This window comes from Acartia tonsa, chromosome 9 (genome assembly GCF_053477335.1).
Source record: "Acartia tonsa isolate MP-2025a chromosome 9, ASM5347733v1, whole genome shotgun sequence".
NCBI lineage: Eukaryota > Metazoa > Arthropoda > Copepoda > Calanoida > Acartiidae > Acartia > Acartia tonsa.
The window spans coordinates 13,710,621-13,736,198 of record NC_137268.1 but is presented as its reverse complement, the minus strand read 5'-3'; the positions used below and the strand labels follow the sequence as shown (position 1 = coordinate 13,736,198).

The following is a 25,578-nucleotide window of genomic DNA, read 5'->3' as shown; positions in this document are numbered from 1 at the left end:
AATTTTACTGAGCCAAAGTGAATCTAACCCCTGCGGAGGTTTCAAACCCATTAGGCTACTCAATATTATCTGACCTTACCTAACCTTACCTAAACCCTGCAGGGAGCGCTAATCCTGCGAAGCTACTCTATATTATCTATTCCTATCTAAATAAACCTAACTTAACCTAAACTAACCAATGCATGGGACCCTAACCCTTTTGGGATACTCAATATTAATTAAGCTAGCCTAACCTTACCTAATTGAATCTAAAATAGCCTGACTCCTGGAGGCAGCTCTAACCCTGCAGGGTTACCCAAGATTATCTTACTAAACCTACCCTACCTAACTCTATCCTAACCCCTAACATAACGGGTCTACTAACATAACCTAGCCTAGCTTAGCCTAACCTAATCTGACTTAATCTATCATAACCTAACCCCTATGGATGTGCTAACCCTTCAAGGGTACTTAACATTACCTAAACTAACTTAACATAGCCTAACCTAACCTAACCCAACCCATGTGGAGGGCCCTATTTCAGCGGGACAACTCAATATAACCTAACCTAATTTAATTTAACCTTGTTTAACCTAATCTAAACCCTGTGGGAGGCCCTGACCCTATGGGGCTACTCAATTTCATCTAAACTAACCTAACTAAACGTAACTCAATCTCTGGAGGAGGCCCTAACCCTGTGGAGCTACTTAATTTTACCTAAACTAATCCCTGTGGAGGAGAGCCCTTACCTTGTTTAACCTAACCTTACCCGTGCGTGCAGGGGGCCCTAACTCAGCGGGGCTACTAAACTTTACCTCACCACCAGGGCTTTAATCTGATAATTTTTCATTTTTAATATCCGAGGAAAGCTGTCTATAATACGATGCGTTAAATAATTATTACTCAGCTTTAAAAGAAATCAGATTTCAAGTCTTTAACTTCCCTCATGTCCAATTGTTGAAATTTTGAAAGTTTTTTAAATCTGCCGTTTGAATCATATTGTTTGTTACATCTATATTTAAACCTTTAAAGATTTTACTTTTCTATAAACCATTTCAAAATTAATTTATGATATACATTATTTAATATACAACATTCAAATATAATTTTTTTATTTCATAAATAACATTTTCTACTTTTCATCCCTATTGTCCTTAAAGTGTTAACTCAGTATAAACTTTGTACTTTCCCCCCAACTAATTTGTCTAACTACGCCTCCCACAATACAAAACTGTATAAAAGTCGTAAGAAATTAAGACGGAAAAAACTCGAGATATTTGTCATGCACGTAATACGTGGACCCACCATTTTAGGGGTCACCACCAAAATAATAATTTTAAAATTAATTTAATAGGATAAATAAATTTTAATTGTTGATGAACCAGGGTCTGAAGTTTCAAGAAAAAATGCTTCTTGCAATCTTTTCAGCGAGGACGTTTCTGCCAGTTAATTCCTATAATAATATCAACAATAAATGTATAAGTATTAATGTATAATCTAAACAACTAGGGGTGGAGACCCTTTTCTTCTGTTACCAAATTTCTTTCTGTTCCTTGTAGGGACTCGGCTGTGTTGATATTTCTGACGCTATCGGCGGATTTCAAAGACCCAATTCAAAATCGGAACAGGGTCCCCGCCATGTAGGCAGAGTTATATATAGCTCATGCCCCCTCTATTCTTTTACTTAATATATGAACCAAAAAATCTTATAAATCTATCTCATGATTACTTGAAACCAGTGCCTTATTGTCCTAGGAGTTAATATTCCAAGAAGCAAGAAAATGGGATAACCATTTTTAGAAATTAGTCAAAAAAGAGCAAAACAAATCATCAGACATGATGATGAACTTTCGGGCTCTTACTGGTAATAATTATAGAGTTGCTACGTTTGTATCCTGTGTATAATTGATACAGAAATCATCATGCCTTATCTGAAATTATTGATTGCCTACATTACCGATAAGAGGTATACGTTACAGGAATTATCCTTATATCATTAGTGCGTATATTTTCTTGATAGAACCAGTAAATTCCTGTACACGCGCCAAATACATGCAGGCATGTACATTGGATTTATGTAAGGGTATCAAATTAACATAAATTGTAAAAATGGATGTATTATTACTTGGATCTTACACCACATTTTCATGATCTTTAATAAAGTGAAACTCGCAGCTTAAATAACGATACTCCCCATTCACTCCCTTTAGCCCATTACCTCCCCTCTTTCTAGGTGAAAGAACTGACCAATAAGTGAGTTCCATGTTAGCACCCTAAATTGACAATTTTCCCCCCTGTCATAATATCCACCTCTATTACATATCCATTATTGTAAATATTTTTTACTCTTAGTGATATGCAATCTCTTTTGTTATTGTCCTACCATTGTATTTTCTAGAATCACGCTACTACTTCATTTCATCTAGATTTAAATTCCAAGAATTGACGTAAAAATGTAAAAATCTACGCTGCAAATTTTTAGTTTAGCCGCGCATTAGCTACCTGTAAGCCTTGGGGAAATCAACCTTTTACAATTTTAAAAATGTAAAAATTAAACTAAAATTTACACTGGTACCGAAGTTTGATAACCACGTTATCTTATTGTAAGATCAAAAACTTAGTGAACAAACAATTAATTTTGATTCATTACTTTTTTATGAATAACTAGTTGCTTCACCCCTAGTTTCAAAAGGAGAGGTCAGGAAAATAGCTTAAAACCACCCCACGATATTTAAAAAGCTTTTCTGAAGAATACAATAAAAATATACATACAATTTTCGAGATCTTAAGTTTCAGACAAAAAAATCTACTTTATATCATACTGCTGCTGCACCCCTAGCATGTAGGGGCTTTTTTGATTCAAAGGGATGGCATAAAAATAGTCTAAATCCATCACAAACATCCATGGATCTATGTGAAACTTACATAAAAAGAAGAACTCAATCAGTTCAATAGTTTTTGAAATCTTAAGCTTTATAAAATAATCACATTCTACTTGCTTTGCCCCAAGAGGTAAATTAAAAAAATTAAGTACCTCTGGTACTGCGACCACCAATTTTAAATTTTAAAAAAGGGGGGGATTTTTTGCTTTTTGGGGGTTGTTGGTTTTCCCAACCCCCAAGAAAGTAGCCTAAAACCACCACGGGACCAGTAGGTATATTCCCTGAAAAGTAGAATCCAATCAGTGCAGTGGTTACCAATATCTTAAGGGACGGACAGACAGACATCAAGCTACTTTATATTATAGATGATTAATTTGTTACCTGTCTGCAAACAGGACAGGATGTAACCTGTGGCCGCCTACGACAAGTGTCACATATAGGATGACCATCAACACATTGCCAGATTCTAAAATGAAACAAAATTGTTTAATCGTACGAGCAAAAATATTTTCCAATACGAAGGAATTGATAAGGTATTTACAAACCCATGTTAATTAAAATAATTTTGTAAAGAAAAAAGCAGTGCTTTCCCTCAAACTAAAACCTCCTCTTCCCCTACTTTTGAAATTTATTATATTTTTTTTTTCCAATGTCTAATCCCTTTGGGGTCCTAACCCGTTAGGCTTATATCTGCGGTACCAAATCCTATAGCAATAAACAAACAAATGAAAAACCACACCCTAACCCATTTATTTCCAATTATTTTTTAGAGTGCCTTAAAAACGCAAATAAAATTCCTTTACATTTTTGTCATGTAATTTTAGTATTCTTCAAATTTAATTTTTGCGCATTTGGAAATAAAATTTGTTTCTTATTAACTATTTTGTATAAGTAGTTATATAAGTTTTATACAAAAAAAATCTTACTTTGTGGGAGGTCGCATTTCTTCCAAACATACTGGACACTCAAGCTCATGAACTTAAAATTTATAATATTTTCAAGGCGTGTTATGTTCATGATATTTACATTGTTGCTTCCAGTGGCGTGCACAGGGTTGTGCCAGGGGGGATGTACGAGGATTACCCAAAATTTTTCACACCCCTTTTTAACCAAATTCAGGGAAGGGTATATTTTTAGTGTAATTGGGCGGGGGGGGGGGTGATACATCCCGATAGGTGAACACAAACTCAATTAAAAGTTCAAAAAGTGTCCCTAATTCACCCGAAGGAAGGAAATGAAACACCCCCCTTTTAAAATCAATGGCAGTGTGGCTACCTTTACACCTCCCTCAGCTATATTAGGTGGGTGTAGACCTTTATCAACGGGTGTATTGTTTATATTTCTTTAAAATCTTTAGCCATGTAGGTACACCAAAAATAACGAAAGACGGAGCATAAAAATACAGACTAACAGCAGAACTTAACAAATGTTGTGAATGCTAGAGTATCCTTGCAGCTACTCTACAATTATATACCTGACTCTGAAGCCCTGAGATATCTGTCCACACTGAAAGTATTCAAACAGACATCCAGCTTTTCTATTCTTTCCTAGACAAAAAAATACCTGTCACCATAATTTTGTATTTATGATTAACCAAATATCTTTACATTTGTCTAATTATTAGAGTAAAACAATAGAGGGGGAAGGGGTTAAATAACTGTATGTCCCCAACCCTCTGGATGGATCCTGTGCAGACTTTCAATTGGGTCTTTGAATATCAGCACATAGAGTCGTATATATTACCACAACCAAGTCGCTACAATAGAGCAGAAAGCAATTTGCTAGCAGACAAAAAAGGTCTACAACACTAGATCCAGGCTATACATCTACATATACTTATTAAATTTATTGTCTAATTTAAAAATGTATATTTTTGTGATTTGTAATAAGTATAGTATATATTACAGGAACAATTGTTGTCACACAGCAGAATACTTTGCAGAAGTATGACTAACTAGCGTCTACGCCCCTAGAGGCCTCTAAGAGGAGGGGTGAATTCAAATTGAAAACCATATTTTTTATATTCAAAAGAAAGAGTAAAAAAGATTTAGGATTTGGATTTTTTGTTGGGGGGGGGGGGGGTGGTTGTCGACAACCCCCTATGACTAATTACCTGAATTTTCTGTCTTGAATTGTTGTGTTTTTGTTTCATGTCAAAGATTTTTTTTCTGAAAGCAGCCTCAACTTGTAAAATATTTCTGTCAAACTCTTCTTTTAGCTTCTCCTTTTCTTTGTTAAGAAGTTGATTCAGTTCAGTTTCTTCTGCTATTTCTAACTTTCTTAAATAAAATCCCATGTACAAAAGTAGTTTTATGTTCAATATGAATTAGAAAAGGGCTATAAAAACTCATTAATTAAAATCAGTCAGCTGCAAACAGCAAAAAAATATTGTACTTTCTTTTTGCAATTTAAAATTTTGAACCCTACTTGATTTGTTCAATTTGTTTCTGAAGAGCTGCTTTGTCCTCTCTGAAGCTTTGTCGCAATGGATTTGATCGTTGTAGGTCCTCTAAACAAAACATGGATGATAAAATCCATTAGTAATAAAGTACAGTACAAAAATATAAAAAAAACTGTTATTTACTTAGGGGATATTTATTTGTCATTAAAATCTTCACAAAAAATTTTAAAAAAACTTTCACATGCAAATAGCATTTCTTTTTAAAGAAAGTAAAACTAACACCAATTAGACAACCAACCCTTTTATTGCAAAACTTTTATCTTTACTGTGTATGGCAGTTTTCCACTTTTTGAAAGTCGACCAACTTTTTAAAAACAAAGCATTTGATTTAGAAACCTTGTGTAAAACAAATTTGGTGCTTTTACATAAAGTTAAAAACATACTAAACCACCCGCCCTACCCCCTTATTTTCAATTTTAGAATCACTAAACATGTTTTAAACCCCTTTATGATATACACCTTAGGAGTCTTCTCTAACCTTTACTTATTTTGTTTGCTTGTTTGTGGTCCATATAGTAAATAAAGGAAACAAACAAAACTTGTTTGGTAAAACTTTTAAACAATATCTGAACATAGATAACAAGTAGAAGCAATTATACTTTTTATTTTTTAATGATTTCAACCACCAACAGTTTATCCATTACCTTCATCTTGGTTGTTGTCAATGTTAGCTTGAACTTGTATAGTTTGATTATGTTCATCATTACTGCTGCTTAGTGAAACAGATCTTTGGTAGCCCCCATCTGTCAATTCTGTACTATTCTAAACAAGAAACATTATGTTCATAAGTGACACAGCTATCTCTTTTCAAGCTTGTTGGCTAAAATCTTCATTGAAGATGTGCTATCATCTTTGTAATAATATCTATCTATCTATTATACCTGGGAACTTAATTGTTTGCTAAAATCTTCACTGGAAGATGTACAATCATCTTTGTAATTCTATGATTGAAGGTATCATTTTCGTGAGAGATTCTTCGTAGAGAACATAAATTTGGAAAAATCGTACAGGAAATTCGTATTCATAATCCTAATAAAGTGGGGTTGTTTCAAGGGCGTTCAAGTCTTTTTCATTTGAGGGGGGGGATTTCAAAATTCAAAACTTTTTGGGGGGCCTACGGCACCCTTAATCTAATTTTCTTTCTTTTTTTTTTGGGGGGGGGGGAGGGGGGTAATCTTTATATCATATAGGTAAGGACATCCAAGCTTTTTGATTTTTAGGGGGGTAAACATTCAAACTTCAAAATTTTGGTTTTTATTTATTCTCCTTCTTTTTGAGTTTTATGTTTTTAAAATAATTTTGGAGGTTAAAAATGAAAGTTGGTCCACTCCTGAATTTCAAAAAAGGTGGGGTCTGTTCCCCTTATCCCCCCTATGTAAACGCTCTTTTGGAGTGAAAGGAAGTGTGCAAATTATCATGGTGTTCATACATTTACAATTAAAATAAAAAGGAAAATAATAATTAATTAATAATAGAATTGTGGGGAAAAGGCTAAATTATCTTATAACATTCAATAATCCTATTCAGAAAATAAAATCTCTTATAATTAAGTTAACAATATTTTGGAGTATTACAACAATTTTAGGGACTAAAAAACTAAAAGCTAGAGGCAAAGTTTTATTTTCCTTATTTTCATTTCTTATTCAAATACATCTTGTGAAAAGTTTCAATTATTTTGACAAAAACAGTCTCCTATGAACTGAGAATACAATTTATTTTTTAGCTGTAATGTATAAACACCAAATGTCAAATGTAGTATTGAAATATGAGTCTTTCATACATTTCTGCAAATTAATTACATAGCAAATTAAGTTATGAATATTTACTGCTAAAGCTTATTGCATTTAATTATCTTTTGTTGGCTTCTTAAAAATTAATGGAGTCTAGTTTTCATAGACTAAATAAATTTTTTGTTTTTTTGTATAGCACATTTATTTTGTTATAAGAATGGAACACCATAATAATAAATATGTGTGACCTATCAACTTTATGAATAATGCAAGTTAAGAGTAAATCTACTCAATAATTCACCTTGCCAACCTTTTTGTCAAGAAAAGTATGTCTCCATGCAAATAAGATATTTATAAAATTATGTTTCATTGTGTCACAAAAAAATATTTGAAAATGAGAAAAAGCTTTCACTTTACTGTTTATTTGGGTGAACGTTTTTTTTTATAAAAAAAGAAAAATGTAGACTCTTATATTTGTTTCTATATTAGATTTGTGGATATACCATATCAGCCCTTAATAATAAATTAGTAGATGTCATAATCATAAAATAACAATAATTTAATTTGCTAAAATATATAAACACTCATATATAGATACAGGATGTAGACACAGAATTAGTTTATTAAATTATTACCATATTTTTATAAAGGTTTAATCAAGGATACCAATGTAAAAGTTAACAAAATACATAATTCTTTACAAAAACACACACACACTTACATAATATTCTCTTAGGTTAGGCAAATTTAGTGTTAGAGGAGTTTCACAGGGATAGTACATTATGGGAATAGAAAACTGTAGGATAAAAGCCTCTTGCAAGTGCTAGAAATTATTTTTTTTCCCAAATAAGAAACAATGGTGAATGATGGGATATGTAAGTATGAGTTAAAAAACCCAAACTTTTGTTTTTTTTTATCTTTTTATTTAATCCAATTAATTAAGTTTGACTTTAAAAAAGGTGTTGTATTAAATTTTATACCTGTTAGTATCAATCCTTAAAAAATCTATATCATATGCAGCTGTTTGTAATTCTACCATACTCACAGAGTTCAGGGATAAGTAAATGTAAAAAAAAACTTCTTAAAAATTGATTTCAAGCTTTAAAGATAGAAATTTGCATAGTAAAGAAAATGTTGATTATGTTATTATTTGTTGTGATTATGTTACCATTTGTTGGCATATACTTGTTTAATGTACTCTGAAATACTTTTACCTTTTTTAAGACTTTTATAATATATATGTATAGATTGAACATTAAAAAATCTTATAATTACCTTTAAATAATAGATCTATTCTTTAATTAAAATTGAAATTTACTGTAGTAATTTATTTCAATATTTTTGATCAATTTTCGTATCATATTATTTGAACTATCATGAATAGATCACAACGAAAAAACTTTTGTACAAAATTTCTATACGTTCGAAAATCCCAGTGATCACCAATTCTATGTATCTATCTATTATACCTGGGAACTTAATTGTTTGCTAAAATCTTCACTGGAAGATGTACAATCATCTTTGTAATTCTATGTATCTATCTATTATACCTGGGAACTTAATTGTTGACTAAAATCTTCACTGGAAGATGGGCTACCATCTTTGTAATACTATCTATCTATCTATTTTACCTGGGAACTTAATTGTTGGCTAAAATCTTCACTGGAAGATGAGCTGTCATCTTTGTCTGCCCAGGATCCCTTCATTCTTTCTTTTCTAGCTTTTCTATAAACAATTTAAATAGGATCAGATATATCAGGTAAAAACTCTATTACAATCCCCGCCACCCCCCCCCCCACCCTGCATTCCTTTATTAGATTTAATTTATTTGATTAATATGTTTATTGTCTTCCAATAACATGGTTTACCTTATTAACTCAATGTTTCCAACCTGTCCTGCTTCTCTGAAAAGAATATATAGTTTTTCATTATACATAGATCAAATAATCACAACCTAAAAATAGATAAGAATGTTATGTTCTGGACAATAAACTAAAAATGCCTTAGGCCTTGCAGATTAAAAATTATCAACAATTCCCCCCTACAAAGCATATGCCTTGACTGTAGTTGCTTTCTATTGAAAATGGGACTTCGTCATTATTCTAACAATCAGTATGTTTGTTTTACCTTGCATAATCTTCAGCATTTTTTCCATCATTGTCTTCCACATTAATATCAACATCTTCACATTCTATGATAAGGCTTATAAACAGATTCATCATTTGAATAGAGCTTAGCAACCAAGCTTATACATTAAAAGGTATGGTTTTCTATAGAAATTTCGGTCATATCGCTATTTATTTTGAGAAATTGTAGTGCTAAAATTCTTTACAGGATATCCAGGTTAGGGTACACTAAATAGACTTATCTGTGTACCTGTCTAACATAGGTTATCCAGGTTTAGGTACATTAAAATAAGATTAGGTTTTTTTTCTTTCTTATAGAAGTTATCCGGTTTAGGTACACTATATAACAGAGGTGGGTTCTTAAAATACATTTACCCCACTAAAATCAGTTTGGAACATTATAACCAGTGGGGCAAATACAAAATTTGGTAATATTATTTCTTAAAAAACTTTTAACCCACTGGTTGTAATGTTCCAAAATGATTTTTTGAGTGAGGATAAATTATACCCCCTCGACCACTTTTTTGGGACAAAAAGTTACTTGACAAAAAATCCCAACAGCTTCACATTGTAATTTTTTTAAAAATTAAAACTAATAAATCAAAGTAAAAGGAATTATCTGCTTACAATTGTCTCCAAAAAAAATCGCTATTAAAAAAAAGGAACAAATTGCTAAGAAAAATTGTCTTCTAATTTTAGGTATTTTCCTATACAAAATGGCGACAAAATGGGGTGCCAAGTTTTATTTGAATTAAAATTAAAATTTTTTTTTGTCTTTGTTGGTATTTGTTTTTTTAGACATATTTTTTATGCTTAATTTAGATATTTGAAAATTTGAAAAATCTCTGAATTAAAAAAAAATATTCCAAAGTTAATTATGGCTACCCAACTTAATCCACTGAACTAGGGAACACTCTTTGGAACATTATTTTGCCCCACTTTTTTTCTCAATTGATTTTTTTTTAGGAATGAGAATCACATTTACCCCATTTCATGTTCCAAAAAAATGGGAAAACAAGGGAGCAATTGAGTGTTCCAAACGAGTGTTCCAAAGTTCAGTGGGGTAAGGTTTTTTAAGAACCCACCTCAGGTCACTTTAATCTAGTTTTTGTGTACCTGTCCTCTAGAAGCTATCCAGGTTCAGGTAAAGTAAAATAAAACCTTGTAGTGTACCTGTTTTATAGAAGCTATCCAGGTTCAGGTAAAGTAAAATAAAACCTTGTAGTGTACCTGTTTTATAGAAGCTATCCAGGTTCAGGTAAAGTAAAATAAAACCTTGTAGTGTACCTGTTTTATAGAAGCTATCCAGGTTCAGGTAAAGTAAAATAAAACCTTGTAGTGTACCTGTTTTATAGAAGCTATCCAGGTTCAGGTAAAGTAAAATAAAACCTTGTAGTGTACCTGTTTTATAGAAGCTATCCAGGTTCAGGTAAAGTAAAATAAAACCTTGTAGTGTACCTGTTTTATAGAAGCTATCCAGGTTCAGGTAAAGTAAAATAAAACCTTGTAGTGTACCTGTTTTATAGAAGCTATCCAGGTTCAGGTAAAGTAAAATAAAACCTTGTAGTGTACCTGTTTTATAGAAGCTATCCAGGTTCAGGTAAAGTAAAATAAAACCTTGTAGTGTACCTGTTTTATAGAAGCTATCCAGGTTCAGGTAAAGTAAAATAAAACCTTGTAGTGTACCTGTTTTATAGAAGCTATCCAGGTTCAGGTAAAGTAAAATAAAACCTTGTAGTGTACCTGTTTTATAGAAGCTATCCAGGTTCAGGTAAAGTAAAATAAAACCTTGTAGTGTACCTGTTTTATAGAAGCTATCCAGGTTCAGGTAAAGTAAAATAAGACCATGATGTGTACCCGTCTTATAAAAGCTATTCAGGTTCAGGTAAAGTAAAATAAGACCGTGATGTGTACTCGTCTTATAGGGTTATCCAGGTTAAGGTACACTAAAATAAGATGTTGCTGTGTACCAATTGCATAGAGTTTATCCATGTTTAGGTTCACTAAAATTATAACTCATTGTGTACCAGTCTTTTAAAAGTTATCCAAGTTACCTAGCAGATATTGAAGTGATTGAGAATCTTGTTGTTGAGCTGCGTAGAGCAAGGCAGGTGCTCCAAACATGTCCACTGTGTTCAAACTTACATCATACCTGGAAAAAAAATAGGTTAACCAATCTCCAACAGTATTAAGAACATCCTTGAAAGCTAAAACTTCATATAAAACTTTAGATAATCAAGTATTAGGAATTCAATTTGGAAAATATATCAAAATCATTTTTTGTGACCGTTTATATTCCAACATTTTTGTTGACATTTTAACCACTTTTATTTACTTTTACATCAAACATCTTGAAAAATTAAATAAACAACAAAAAAAATAACGAATGAACAAAAAATATGGTACCTTTTAGTTAGTATGTCTACAATTTCATGTGCCCCTACCATACAAGCCAGCAATAATCCTGTTCGCCTAAATAAATAATGATTAGACCAGGGGCGTGCAGGAGTAGGATGTAGATAGAAACCCCCCCCTCAAAAATATTGCGGAGGGGTAATAGGGATATTTTTTCATTTTCTTAGGAATCTCTTTTCCTACAAAAATCAGAAATAATAAATCCTACTAATTAGTCACGCTTAGGGGTAAAATTGATTTTTTTAGATGTCATTTAAGATAGACTGCAAAGAGCTTCCAGAATTCAACTTACTTTGTACGTTAGTCTATCGGTCATGCTACAAAAGACAAATATACTCATCTCTTCTATAGGTTTCGTGATTTTCTATTGTTCAATATAGTTTGTCCATACAGATTTTTTGTTCATCGCTACTTATTGATGTCGGCATCCTTGTTTTATTTTTATCTTTTTTGTATTTATATAATAATAAATTAATAAATAGTTCAAGGTTCCGGCAATAATTACATCAACTTTACAAGGATAATAATATCCATATATTGCGAGGCAACAAAAACACATTATTTTAGTGCCAAATAGAACAGTAAAATGTAATGCAGAAATATATTATATAAGCCCATTGAAAGAGGCACTTCAATTAGGGCTTACAGTCGTTTTGAAGGAAAACCTAAAGCTTCTCAGAAAAGTGCATCCTTACAGATATACTATTTAGAGTAGCAGGATTTATATCTGTCTGCATGAGGGTTTGTAGCTTTAGATCTCACTAATCGCTGGACAAATATTGGTAAAGCTTCTTATAGGTCCAGGTAAATATTAAAACTACTTTAGGAGAGGGTAAACTTATGGAAAGTTAAGGGTCAACTTATCCTCCCCTCTTCCTTTCATGTGCCACTAGAGGCCTCTAGGGGGCATAAACCGCTAATATTACATTAAGACATCCAAATACTTTATGTATAACTTTAAAAAAAACATTAAATTACCCATTCTTATCTGTAATATTGATATTAAAAGAATTTCTTCCTGTAAAACGTCCACGCTCTCGTTTCAGAATTCTAAAAATCAGATCAACATATGTTTAAGTCAAAATATACAATTTTTCAAAAAAAATTTACCATGCATGTTATTATTCATGAAAAAAAATCTCATGTAATTTAGGTGCTTTTCTTCAAAATGCCAGTCGAGCACTAAAGCCTGACCAACCCTCTCTTAGTTTTGAAATAAATTAAGTGAGGGGGAGGGGGAGGGGGGAACTTTTGTTTAACCGCTGCTCTAACACTACGGGGACTATCCCTTCAGTGCCCTAGCCTTACAGGGCTAACCAAAACCCAATATAACCAAACCTTATCAAAAGTAAAAAACAAACAAACGATAAACTAACCTACTTATATTAAATTAATTAGATAAGGGGAGGGTGCTCTCTGCTCGACTAGGCAACCTAAGGGAAACCACCCTAAAATCTTATCTACCTGGAAACAAGAGCAGAATCGCCTGCCAGACATTTTTCAAGAAATATTTCACCAGTTCGCGTCATTATTAATTTCTACAAAAAAATTTTATTGTTGAAATTATTGATTATATCATAATTTTTTTTAAGTGAAAAAATTTTTCATGATTACTACGCTTACTAGATTGTACCTATCTGTTATAGGAATCATCATGCAAAGTCTGAAATCGAACGAATATTTCTAACATGTCTAAATTAACAAAAAGAGCTTATCGTTATGAATCGAACCTAATTGTAGAAAAGCTTGTTTTGAAAAATCAATTAGGGGATAAGACAATGAACGATAAATTGAAGTAAATTCCAAATAATGGTGTAAAAAATCAACCTTGTGGATTTTAATTATTAAAGAAAAGTTTCAACAAATTAAGAATAAATAATAGTACTCAAACTTTTTTAGCCAACGATTGACAGAAATAATCATAAAACTTTGGGTACCAGTTAAATTTACAGTCCAACATCCCCTACCTCCCTGATAAAAGGGTAAGTAAAAAAATCTTGAACTCTATATCACCAATTTACAATTTAACTATTCACTTTAAAGAATAAAAATTAATCTACTTATCATAAAATCACAATTAACCCATTAGTGCCGAGCGCCACTTTTATGGGCCGATCGAGCTGTAAGTTTCAGGGAAGCTTTATAATGGTCAAAACGGAATTCGTATTTTTTTGTTTTGCTCTAGTGGCGTGCACAGGAAAGTTGCAAAAAAACCCGGTTCGGCTTGGCCATAAATACCAACCAGGCATTAACACCCGTTTTTGGTGCTTTCCCCCAGTTTTAAAACCCGGTTGACCTGTATAAACCCGGTTATTTTGACCAAAAATCGAAAAATGTAATTTTTGAACGCCAAAAGTGAGATGAACACTTTTTAGAACTTTGATACGATCCGTAATTGAAAACTACACAACCTCATGTAATCTAAAGAGCTACAAGTATAATACGAAGCGATTTATTTCAAATTTAGTGTTTCGGCTATAGGTGCCGCCGTTTTCGGGTAAAAAAACCCGTTGCTCGAAGTTTTAAAAGACACACACTACAAAAAAAGAACATATAAAATTTGGGTGTTACATATCAGAAAACGAGCATAAAACTATTGGGTGACACCTATAGAGATTACTAGGGTTATTAGGATGGCTCAAACCCTTACTAATGACGTAAACTGTTATTTTTATTGGTTGAAAAGTTAAAACCGGGTAATAAAAACCGAAACCGAGCCGGGTTTTAAAATTTTCGGGTATTTATGGCCAAGCCGAACCGGGTCATAATAGGGCGTAAAAAAACGATAAAAAAATCATATAAAAAATTATAATTTGAATAAAACGAATTCACAAATAGATGTACTTGTCAATGAACATTAGATTTCACAAAAAAAATCAGCGACTTTACTATAAAAACAAAAAAGTTAGAAGGGGTATTTTGAATTTTCATGATTTTCAAATTTTGTTGAGCTATACCAGCAAACGGAAGTAAGCTAAACTGCCTGCTCCAGGGGGAAATGAAAGTCAGGGTAGTAGAGGGGGGATTCATTCTGAGAATGATGCAATTATGAAGCCGGAAACCGGTTTTTTTCCCATTTTTCGGAACCGGGTTTTGATGCCCGGTTCGGCACTAATGGGTTAACACACAATCACATAAAAATAAAGGATAATATAAACTAATAAAAAAAAATCTGCATTTATACGAACAAGCTTAATTTGCGGATACATAGATCCATATAAAAGAAATATAGAGTGATTGAAAGCCATGATTTTACTATCCACCTTAAAATGGCAATAACAGTATAAGTTGTCTATTGAATAAAGTAAAAGAAAGGACAGGTATCCTTTCTCAATATTGTATTGGGTCTTTGAAATTATCTAATATCGTCGAAAACATAAAGTTTAATCCCTACATAAAAGCAGACATTAATTTTCTATCAGACAAAAAGGGTTTTTACCACTTGGGTCAGGTAGATATCTGGATTATACATTTATTGACTATTGTTATAAAAAGAATCCCAAAAAACACAACCTAATAAAAATAATGTTAATCAAAAATAATATAAAAATATATTTATACTGCAATTAATTTTAAATAATTCTTTCAACAAGCGAATCAGATTAAAAAATCAAGATTCTTATATCAGCGGATTAGATCTTATATTTTCTGAACTAACTTTTGAAGAAGGGACACGATGAGAAATATTTTTTTGGGGTAGTGAGTTTATTACCTCTTACGCTTCCATCATTCAAAATAATTGAATTTCTCTTGTCAAATATTCTTATCTCTTCCTCTTTGCTCACTGTAATAAATAGGACTGTACTTTAATTTTCATACATAAAAGGACTATGTTTAATGTTTATAATTTTTATTGAATATTTCAAAATTTTGTTTTTGAAAAAAAAAAGGTTGGGGCCTTATTTTTTTAATAGCTTAAAACCTACCCAGGACCAATAAATTTAAACTTTCAGTCAAGTATTTACCCACGAACAAAACTTGGCATAAAATTTGATAACTGGGGGGGGGGGGGGGATAAAATCTGTTACATTTTCCACGGCAACCCCTATTTTGTTAGGGAGAGGGGGGTAAACATCCCTTCCCCCCACCCCTCGTGGACGATTGGGTTTAGTTTGAGATTTCCACATACTCAAATGACTACAATATAAGCTTTGCTTCTAAAATGTCAGATAAAATATTCAAAAGAAGAAATTAAACCTCTCATTCTTGTTTTCAAATCTAATTTTGAAACAGATCTTTCTTCTAGAGCCTTTTTATTCTAATTCTTGTGAGTGTGCCCTCACTGCCGCCAAATATTGCTGCCTCAAAATTAATAATTCTGCAAATATCACATGATCAAAGTGTTAGTGTTAAAATTGAGTCTGGACTTGACCCTCTAGCGTCAAACTAGAGATATTAAAAAGGTGCCAATTAATCTGGCGTAAACGGCTGCAATCACAGATCTTAAGGGATAAGACAATGGACGCAGCTTCTACCAATAACGAAATTAATTCGGGAAAAAATCACGAAATCTATACATGTTTTTCAGCTGTCGTTGGGGGGCAACACATCGTAAAATTGACGACCTCTCCATTTGCCCCCCAAATATTATTTTATATTTATTTTGCTTGTTGGTTATACCTATTCCTGCAATGGACGATAAATTATTGATTCTACACAAAATTATCTCCTCTGTATACCAATATTATTGGCTACTGCTATATTATATTTTTTGGAAACTGACAGTTGGTACTACCCAATCATGATTCCATACAAAATTAAAGCCATGTATAAGACTTTAAAGGACAAATATGATATGCTCCCCTTAAATTTCTCGTATCCCTCCGTGGTTGCTGTTCAAAGATCGTGAAATCAAAGGGTTGGTTGGTTGGTGTTTGGTAATATTTGTTAAGAAAAACATGTCTTTTTGCAGATGAGTTTTAGCACCTTTCTTCCAACCTTTTTATTTTAATTAAAGTTGAATATGTAAATTAAAACTCTAGCCCTTTGGCTATATAATACTGCAGGGTGTTTTCAAAATATAGCTAGTAAAATGAGAGAAGGGTTGGTGCTCCATATGCACAACAATAAATCAAATCTTACTATTTATAAAGGGTTATGTAATTAAAACGCATTTTTTATATATTATACATAATGTGCAGTAAAAGAAATTTTGGGTATAGTCCCTTTCGTAACATCGCACCTTATGGGACGATTCTTCGTATTTTTCACAGTAGGTTTTCTCCTATTTCTAGCCCTTGCGGGGGGCTCTAACCCTGTGGGGCCAATTACCTAACCCTGTGGGGAAATCACCTAACCCAATATATCCTAACCTAACCTAAAATAACATAAATAATAATAAATAAAAAGCCATTTTAAAAATACGATGAATCGCCCCTTATGGGGCGATGTTACGAAAGGGACTATTCCCGAAATTTTTAGTTAGGTTAGAGCCTTTCAGGGTTACAACTAAACAATTTCAAAAGTCTGCGATATCCTAAGGGATGATACACTGGGCGATATATCAACGGAGACCAACCAAAAGTCCCCCCCCCTTCTTAAAAAAGAAAAATGTCTAGGAACACTTTTAAATGGACGCCTTAACAAGTAATCAGTGTTTACTGCTGGTTTATTCAAATAAAAGTGGGATATTTACATTTTATGTTACAATTCTAATTCGCACCCAGTATTCTATACAACTTAGATTTACCTACATTCAATAAGTAATTCACGAAATAAAATGGATGAAGGAGACATTGGACTGTAAATTACACTAGTATTATCTCATTCGTTGGTTTAAAAACTTTATGTATCTTTACAGAACCTTTACTATAAGTAATTTTTACAAAACTCTTAAATCTAAAGAAGGGGCAATTTTTTATGTCGCTATTTTGAATGTAGATAAATTTATCGTTAATCGTTTTATCCCTTCTAATCCCTGATATAATCATTCTGCGTCAGGAAAAATAGCATAAAACCATGGTAGGACCAACATAAAGATTATGTGAAAAGTTAAACACAATCGGTTTAATGGATATATTATTTTTTGGATGTTACACATGATTTTCATGTACTATAATAAATTGACACTCGCAGCTTGCTAAAATAACGACAACCTCATCCACTCCCTTTCCCCAAACCCCTTTTTACAAGATGAACAAACTGGCCAATAAATGATTTCCATGTTAGCAACCCAAATTGACGACAATTTTCACCCATATGGTTTAATATCCACGTAAACATTATTCTTTTCATTTTAGCGCGCTTTTGACATCCCCATCCTTGTTTGTTTAAGTTTATGCTTTCTTTTGTTGTAGTTGACGGGTGATTGGTAATAAAACAGCCAAAGCCAGTGGTCAAGCAAATTAAAAGGATAATTATTTCCATAAGTAGCTAGCGCGGCAACAACTGGAAAACAGGATTTGGGTGAAGTAAGAACAATAAAGTAGAATACTGTAAACCTAATATATACTAGGTTTTTTTCTTTAAGATCTCGCACAAGTCCCGGGATGTCTATTTCATTTCTAAATTAAAGTTTTGAAATGGTTTTATGCTATTTTACTGCCATACCTCCCCTCGATACTGGGGGCGCAGCTGTTGGTCTATAATACAAAGTGGAACGATGTCTGTCCGTAGAGCTTAAGATCTCAAAACCATTGAACCTATTGGGCTCTGCTTGTTTTCTTGTTATTCTTTTAAATCTAAAATTAAGTGTGTTTGTGTGTGGAGTGGAGCTCTAGAGACTATTTAACATTTAATCTATGAACAGGCAGGGATCTCAAGGGACAAGACAAACATAAAATTAGTTGTTGAAACGTTTGAACACTAATGAAACAACCAATCAAAATTCACTGAAGTCTTCAAAGTTGTTAGCCAACGAATAAGAAAATGTTATTAAATATAAAACTTTGGGTACTGGTGTAATAAACCTCTTCCTGCTTTAATCTATCCTCAGGAGATGATTCAAGAGATAAAAGCAGACACTAACTAAATTTAAATAATTTAAATAGCCTTTCAGTTAAAAATTGTTTTTGTTTACCTCCAAATATAGTAATAGTTAGGGATAAATGGATTAGACAATGGTAGATAAAAAGATTATGTATGATTTTTTTATAGGGGTAGAAAGGGTTTTGGAATAGTTATTTATTGCACCGTATTACAGACAGCTTTCCGCTGATAGTATGAGGAAAAAATGTTTTGTTTATAATGCGATACGTTACATAGTTTTTCCATATGCCTCAGAGCCGGTTCTAATTCATTGTATATTGATCGGTTTCGAAGTGACATTGGAATATGTTCTCATAAGATTATTAGAGTAGCGTTTTATTGGTATATCTTATGATTAAATTTTATCCCATTGTCTTTATCCTGTATTGTTTTTGGTAGTGATAAATACTTGTATTCAAAATTATATGCTAGTGATAACCAATATATTCTTTCAATTTCCTGATTAATTTAATTTTCAAAATGTGATATGTTTTCTCCCAATTCTAATAAAACGTGCCAAGTTTCAGAACAAGAAGAGAATACCAACCAAGTTGAAGCCAATCTCCAACTCATATGACAAAGCATAAACTTAGCTACCAAACCGAATAAGTTAAACGCAATATTGTCAAAGTTTACAACATTTAGCTGGTTAGGCTAAATTGATTCAAGTGATAGATGTGATAAACAATTCAACTTTGCCAAAGAAAAAGCAGTTCAATTCAATACTTTAAACTTAGATTAAAATTATGTTATGAAGTACTTATAAGCTATAATTTGTGAGAATATTAAATAAAGCTAGATTTTCCAAGAATAAATAAATAAAGATTTATCCAATGCTTAATTAAACTCTAGCAAGCTACCAGATGTATTTTGCTTTTCTTATAACAATAGAAACTCAGAGTAAACTGCATAGCCGGCTTATACAAGTACAACTTGATGCGCTACCGTACCCTTACTCCTAGAATCCAAGCTATTAAGCTACAGAGCTGTACTAATCAGTGTCCCAAAATCTAATTCAGCATGTATTATACAACTTAATATTTCTTATCAAGCATCCTTAAAGAGAGGTACAACTATAGAGGTTCCCATGTTCCGGTATGCTCCAGGGCCTCTGGAGTGTCAACCGGTGCGAGTGTCCCCCTAGGGCCGCGACCAATGGCCACAAATATACTAGCATTCTCTAGGGCCTCTAGAGTGTCATCTAGTTGCAATTGCTTGTACACAAGGTTCTCAATTGCATTTGTGTCGTGCGTTTCAGTCCCTAAAGCTCCAAACGCCTACAGATAGCTGTCCTTTAATCTCTAGTAATTCTACAAGACTTAAAATATTTGTATCTACTATATATGTAATTGCTAACCACGTTGATTCCTAACCCTCAACTAAGAATGATTCTATTTTTGCACTTGAATAATTCCTAATCAAGTTGGAGGAAAGAACTCCACTCTTTACTAACGTTTTCCAAAGGTACTAGGGCTTTCTAACAAGCTTTGATATTAGCAACTACTTTGAATTTCTGAATAAAAAGAAATCATCAAAGTATTTTTGAAGTTACTTTATATTTAGACAATATAGTAGCAAAGGTCCATTAATAAGTTGTACATGTAGACTATCATAACCTAATGAATATCAACTATATACATAATCACTAATCACGCTATTCCCTCCGCAGGAATAACTCCGCTCTTTACTAATCGCTTCCAAAGGTACTAGGACTTTCTAACAAGCTTTAAATTAGTAATTATTTTGCTTTCTAAGAAAAAGTCTATTAGATAAAGAATATTTAAATAATAAACATTTACCAAGATAATATAGAGGCAAAGGTCCTTTAGTAAGTTATGATATGCTTATAAGTTAAGTTTTTAAATTAGTTTTACTTTTACTCTTAAACTGCTTAAGTAATGGCAAAATTAATACAAAGACCTAAGTGTTGTAAACACTTCCACGCGAAGATCTCCTATTATTTATTAACTTTTGTGCAATAAAGAACTGTTGTCTCACAACTTCAAGTTCAAATTATTCAATATATACCAAAGTGAAAAATGTACTAAGTGTTTATTGTTTATACTTTATTGTTGATTAAATGTGAGTATCATAGTTTAGTATTGTATTCTAACATAAGTATAATAATGTTTTTTAAGTTATTTTCAATTATTTTATATAAGGTTAAATATGTTTTATGACAGTTAAAACATATCTTTGGATTTGCAAAGTGTAAACCATAAGTTCTTAATAAGAAAGTAAACTTTAAACTTATAATATTTGATTCTTTAAGATTTTCTTTACACTTGACATGTAATTGTTTGTTATCCAAATACTTTGAAAAATAATCATCAAACTTCATTATGTTTTGTAAATTTACAAGTCCAAAGATATAATAGTTAAACTTAGATAAATTTGCTAAAGATAGATTTTTTAAGCAGCATAAGTATATGATTTTTCAGAACTTAGACTATTTATCTAGTTTTGAGCTTCATTTGATTTTTACAAGTCCCAACAGGGAACTTGTAAAATTTCTATAAATCTCAACAAGAGTAAAACAGAAATTAAGATAAATGAAAAATTGATACACATAAAAATAAACACCATTCTTATCAAAACTAACAGAATGGTTAAGAAAAGAGATAGTATACAGATAAACACATTAGATAGGTTAAACATTAAGAGATACAGAGGTTAAATAAAAGATTACGAGTGAATGAGTGTGCAAGGCTCATTGAGAACCAAATACTTTGCTGCTCTATTTATACTGAGATCTTAGAATGTTCTAGAATTTAGTTAATGGCATAATCTGATGCAATCCTAGCTTTTTTGTGCAATAAAAAGTATAACAAAAACTTCTACATCAGTTTTTGTCATATAATAAAGAAGATTCTGGAAACTTACACATGATGCAATATTAGCTGTTTATGTATTAAAAAGCATAATAAAAACTTCTACATCAGTTTTTGTCATATAATAAAGAAGATTCTGGAAACTTACACATGATGCAATATTAGCTTTTTATGTATGACAAAAACTTATTCATTGGTTTTTGCTTGTATAATTAAAGTGTTTCTAAGAACATTCTAGTATCTATATACAATTACATAATACAAAATAATGATGAAATTATTGAATCACAGTAAATAACTATACTCTTGTTTCCTACAAAAAGTCTAGAATATTCTAGATATAAAACACAATTATATAACTTTGAATTGTTGTGCAATCCTAGTTTTTGCTCTTGTAAAATTGTAGCAAAAACTGCACTTTCTGTGGGAAACTCAAAATATACTAATACTTGTTTTTTTTTTTATTTTAAAACTACAATTCTTTTTATGTTTTTTTTTTATTTTTAAAACTTTTTTATTTACTTTACTGGACGTTAGTCAAATTGATTTTTTGTGTATTTTTTTTTAATAAAAGTAAATCATCCTTCCCTCTCTGCATAAAAAACAAAAAAAATTTTCAATTGACGAGGGTGAAATCATTTTGTCTATGTTTCAAAACAAGGGTAAAAATTAGAGCAGGAGTCAGTCTCAGGATACTTCCACTTGGAAGAGAGACAAAAAGTAAGTTGAATCCTGAGTCACTGAACAAATTTCTGATATTGACCAGAGATAAATCCAGAAACCTATCAACGTTCATTTTTCCCTCCCCTGAGAATTTAGCTCTAATCTTTGAGCGAATCTCGTCCCTTGTATGGGGCATCCAAAAAATGTCCTCAGGGAAATACCCATACAATTTGAGACACTGGGCACTCATGTACCCAGAGTCCACGAGATATAGCTCTTCCCCTTGACTAAGAAGCACATTCAAGTCTCTAGGATTGTCCACTGGTACAATCCCATAGACCTTATCCACGAAGGTACATGAGTCAAGAATTTCCTGATCCTGTGCTCCAAGGCAAATATATTGGGAGCTGGGTATTGTTGTAGGACAACCATACACTTGGATCAGGTTTGTCTTAGTCTCATACAACTTCTGGTAATAACTGCTTCTATAGTGCTGTCTAATTATTAATTGATTACTTTCACTATCTTTAGCATTAGCATTAAAGAAACAATAATGGGGTGGAGGTGGTTGAGCAAAGAGATGGATATACTTCTTAGTCATGCTTTGTAATGCTGGCCTAAACCCCCCGCTACTTATGCTTGCCTGTTGAACTCTATGGATTCCCCAAGTTTCCCTAAACCTACTGAGAAGATTGAGTTCAACATTATTCTCATCAATTCTGAGCATGCAAGGAAGTATAGCTGCTCTTTTTTCAACTGCCCCTGTGAGTACAGCAATTTTATCGTAGTAGAGATTGTGTTTGAACAATGTTTCACTATCTATGTCTGTCAACTTATAATTAAATTTTTGTGTACAAGCTAAATAGGGTGATAGAGCATAACTTGCTTTAAAAATCAATGACGTGTTTGTGATTTCTGACAGTGTTGATTTCTCAGAAAAGGGAAGTGAGAAGTAAAAAGGTGAGTAAAGAGCCCGCCTATTCTGAATCTTTCTTTCAAGAAGATTTTTCTCAGCTGGGGTGGAAAAAGACGTATTACAGCTATCGCTGATGAGGACAGGGAAAGTTTTTCTAATCAATCTTGGACTATCAAACTCCTCTAAAATTTCGAAGTCGTCGAAATCTTCAGCTACCTCATACGAATTTTCACTAACCTCCTTGTTCTCTGACTCTCCCTGACCATTCTCCTTGTTGACAACATGATGACCGTTTGTTGTTACAGGTGTACAGACCTCCATGTCTAAATAAAATATTTTTTGGTCACCCTGTTATTAGATAATATGTTCCTTTAGTCTTAAAACAACTTCATTATAGTAAAGTGTTTTTTAGGGTGTTTTCTCCATGATGCCACTTTTAAGAAATTGGCTTATTGACTTCAGTTATGAAAATGATGTGCATGATGAGAAAGTGATGCTTTACACTACACAATCCAATCTATCTGTTAAAGATGCGTTGAATATTAGTGATTCCTCCTATGTTGATTTTTCCTCTGACTACTTTACTACTTTTCCATCTTCCCCTGACATTCCTTTCTTGGAATCTACTTTAGAAAAACCAGCTCTATTGCAAGAAACTCTAACCCAGCTTGCTACGCATCTATCTACTGATAACTCAAAGTTACCTTCAGTCACATCTGAGGCTTCAACAACTGCTCCATCCTCTGTATTCTCACCAACCTCATCAGCTTCTTTGCTTTCAGTAGGGTCACCCTTATCCTCAGCAACCATTTTAGAATCTGATGTAGCAACGCTGTCTTCTCCGTTGCCAACGCCCACAACTTCGCCTCCATCATCAAGAATGGTCTCATCTCCGTCCACCACGATGATAACTTCAGGTTCCGGTCTCTCAATTATCTCTATGTCTACCTCCACCTCCTCCTCTCTCCGGGTCTTGGAGGCAGATTCTGAGGAACTTTCTGAGCCTGAAATTCGAAAAGATTTTAGGACCCAAGAAATGGTTTCAACTCCTTTTAAAGAAGTGAAATTGGATCCTCTAACCACTTATCTACCAAAAGTTCCTACCACTAAAATACCTTCTCCTAAACTCAGTGGTAAAGTTACAAATAAGCGAAAACTTAAATCTGGTCCTCAAACCCAGGTTGGAAACTTTTCTACAAAAACTTATAGTTTACCAAATATTCCCAGTTTTACCCCAAAACCGAGTCCTGCCTATAACAAATCTATCCACCGTGATTATGGTTTGGCTGCCAAGAATTCCTATCAGTCAATTTATGAAATAATCAGCAGGTAAATTTTAAAAGAAAAAAAATTGTTTACCTATCATTTTTACTAAAATGTATTTTTTTATAGCCCAGGTTATTTCTCCATTTTGGTTATTGGTGGTACAATTCTAGTGGCCCTATTTCTTATCCTAATATTACTCGCTTTGCTTGCATTGGGTAAGATTTTATTTTATGCTATTTTATGAAATTAATTTGCAGACTTTTTTATTGGGTGCGAACGATTTTATAGTCTGTTAGTCTATATAGATTATATATATTTATGATACTATTATCAAAAAGATCAAATTTCAATTTTTAAAATGGCTAATATTGATCGCGTGTGTCCAAAAAATTGTAAGAATAAAATGGAAAAAATAAAATTAAACCAATGGATATTATTTTTAGACTTTAATTTGGTTTATTTCGCTTTTGTTATATTTTCTTTTACTTTAATTAAATTTCCTTATTCATAATGTCGTCTTCGTGTATAGGTTTCGCGATTTTCATTTTTCAAACTTCATAATTATCAGCGGCATTCTTAATTTCTATTGCGTATTTACTAGAACGGTTAAATTTAAAAGAAAACTTATTATTTTTGTTGTTAATTGATTTTTTATTCGTAGGTCAAAAGTGTACTAAAAAGATTAAACGGCGTTCCCAGCAGAGTCAAACGGCTAGCTCAAGAGTTCATCGTGCTACCCAGAAAAACCTTGATCCTACCAAATATTTTAATACTACTAATTTTGGCCCCAATTTGTCTACTATCCCTCCTGACTCTGTTGTGAATAATCTGCAAAAATCTTTTTCAATCTAAAGTTTACTTAGTGTTTCCTATTGTTCTTGAGATAAACTAAATTCATACTTTCTATTACAGTTTAGAATTTTCATCTCTTGTGTAACTGAAAAGTACCAACTGCTAATAAGTTTTTTTTACAGTAGTGTCAACAAAACAATTAAGCCCTGTAAGAACTATAAAAAATTGCCAACCTATGTTTTAACAAGGCGAATCCCCCTATTATACAGTTGTATATTATCCCAAAAAAAATGTTCTTTAAACACTATTATCTCTCTACTAATATTATCAATGCTTAAACTAATAAACACAAACATCAGTATGGATTATGCTTACCTATATATCTTTACTAATAATGTCAATAGATAAATTAATACCTATAATTATTGAGTTTAGAGTTACTTACCTATTACTGTAAAAATTTATAATTTCAGATTTTTTTTACAACAATGAGTATTCCGGATGGAAGTTCCCAGATGATTTTAAATAAGATTAAAACAATTCTCAATTCC

General features: G+C 32.3%; 1 protein-coding gene across 1 annotated transcript in view; it reads right to left on the bottom strand.

Annotated features, from left to right (window-relative positions):
- Window positions 1-1,074: 1,074 nt before the first annotated feature.
- The window catches only part of LOC145328259 (uncharacterized), a 39,120-nt gene continuing 14,616 nt past the window's right edge, over window positions 1,075-25,578 (bottom strand). Inside the window, exons 2-15 of the mRNA XM_080171875.1 lie at window positions 13,058-13,133; window positions 12,572-12,643; window positions 11,585-11,650; window positions 11,233-11,330; window positions 9,180-9,243; window positions 8,921-8,956; window positions 8,684-8,777; window positions 5,967-6,084; window positions 5,289-5,370; window positions 4,975-5,140; window positions 4,336-4,408; window positions 3,788-3,839; window positions 3,243-3,327; window positions 1,075-1,432 (exon numbers count right to left, since the gene is read on the bottom strand). Of these exons, the coding sequence (XP_080028001.1) occupies window positions 1,376-1,432; window positions 3,243-3,327; window positions 3,788-3,839; window positions 4,336-4,408; window positions 4,975-5,140; window positions 5,289-5,370; window positions 5,967-6,084; window positions 8,684-8,777; window positions 8,921-8,956; window positions 9,180-9,243; window positions 11,233-11,330; window positions 11,585-11,650; window positions 12,572-12,643; window positions 13,058-13,122 (1,128 nt within the window). The 5' untranslated portion in view covers window positions 13,123-13,133 and the 3' untranslated portion in view covers window positions 1,075-1,375. The remainder of the gene's footprint in view (window positions 1,433-3,242; window positions 3,328-3,787; window positions 3,840-4,335; window positions 4,409-4,974; window positions 5,141-5,288; window positions 5,371-5,966; window positions 6,085-8,683; window positions 8,778-8,920; window positions 8,957-9,179; window positions 9,244-11,232; window positions 11,331-11,584; window positions 11,651-12,571; window positions 12,644-13,057; window positions 13,134-25,578) is intronic.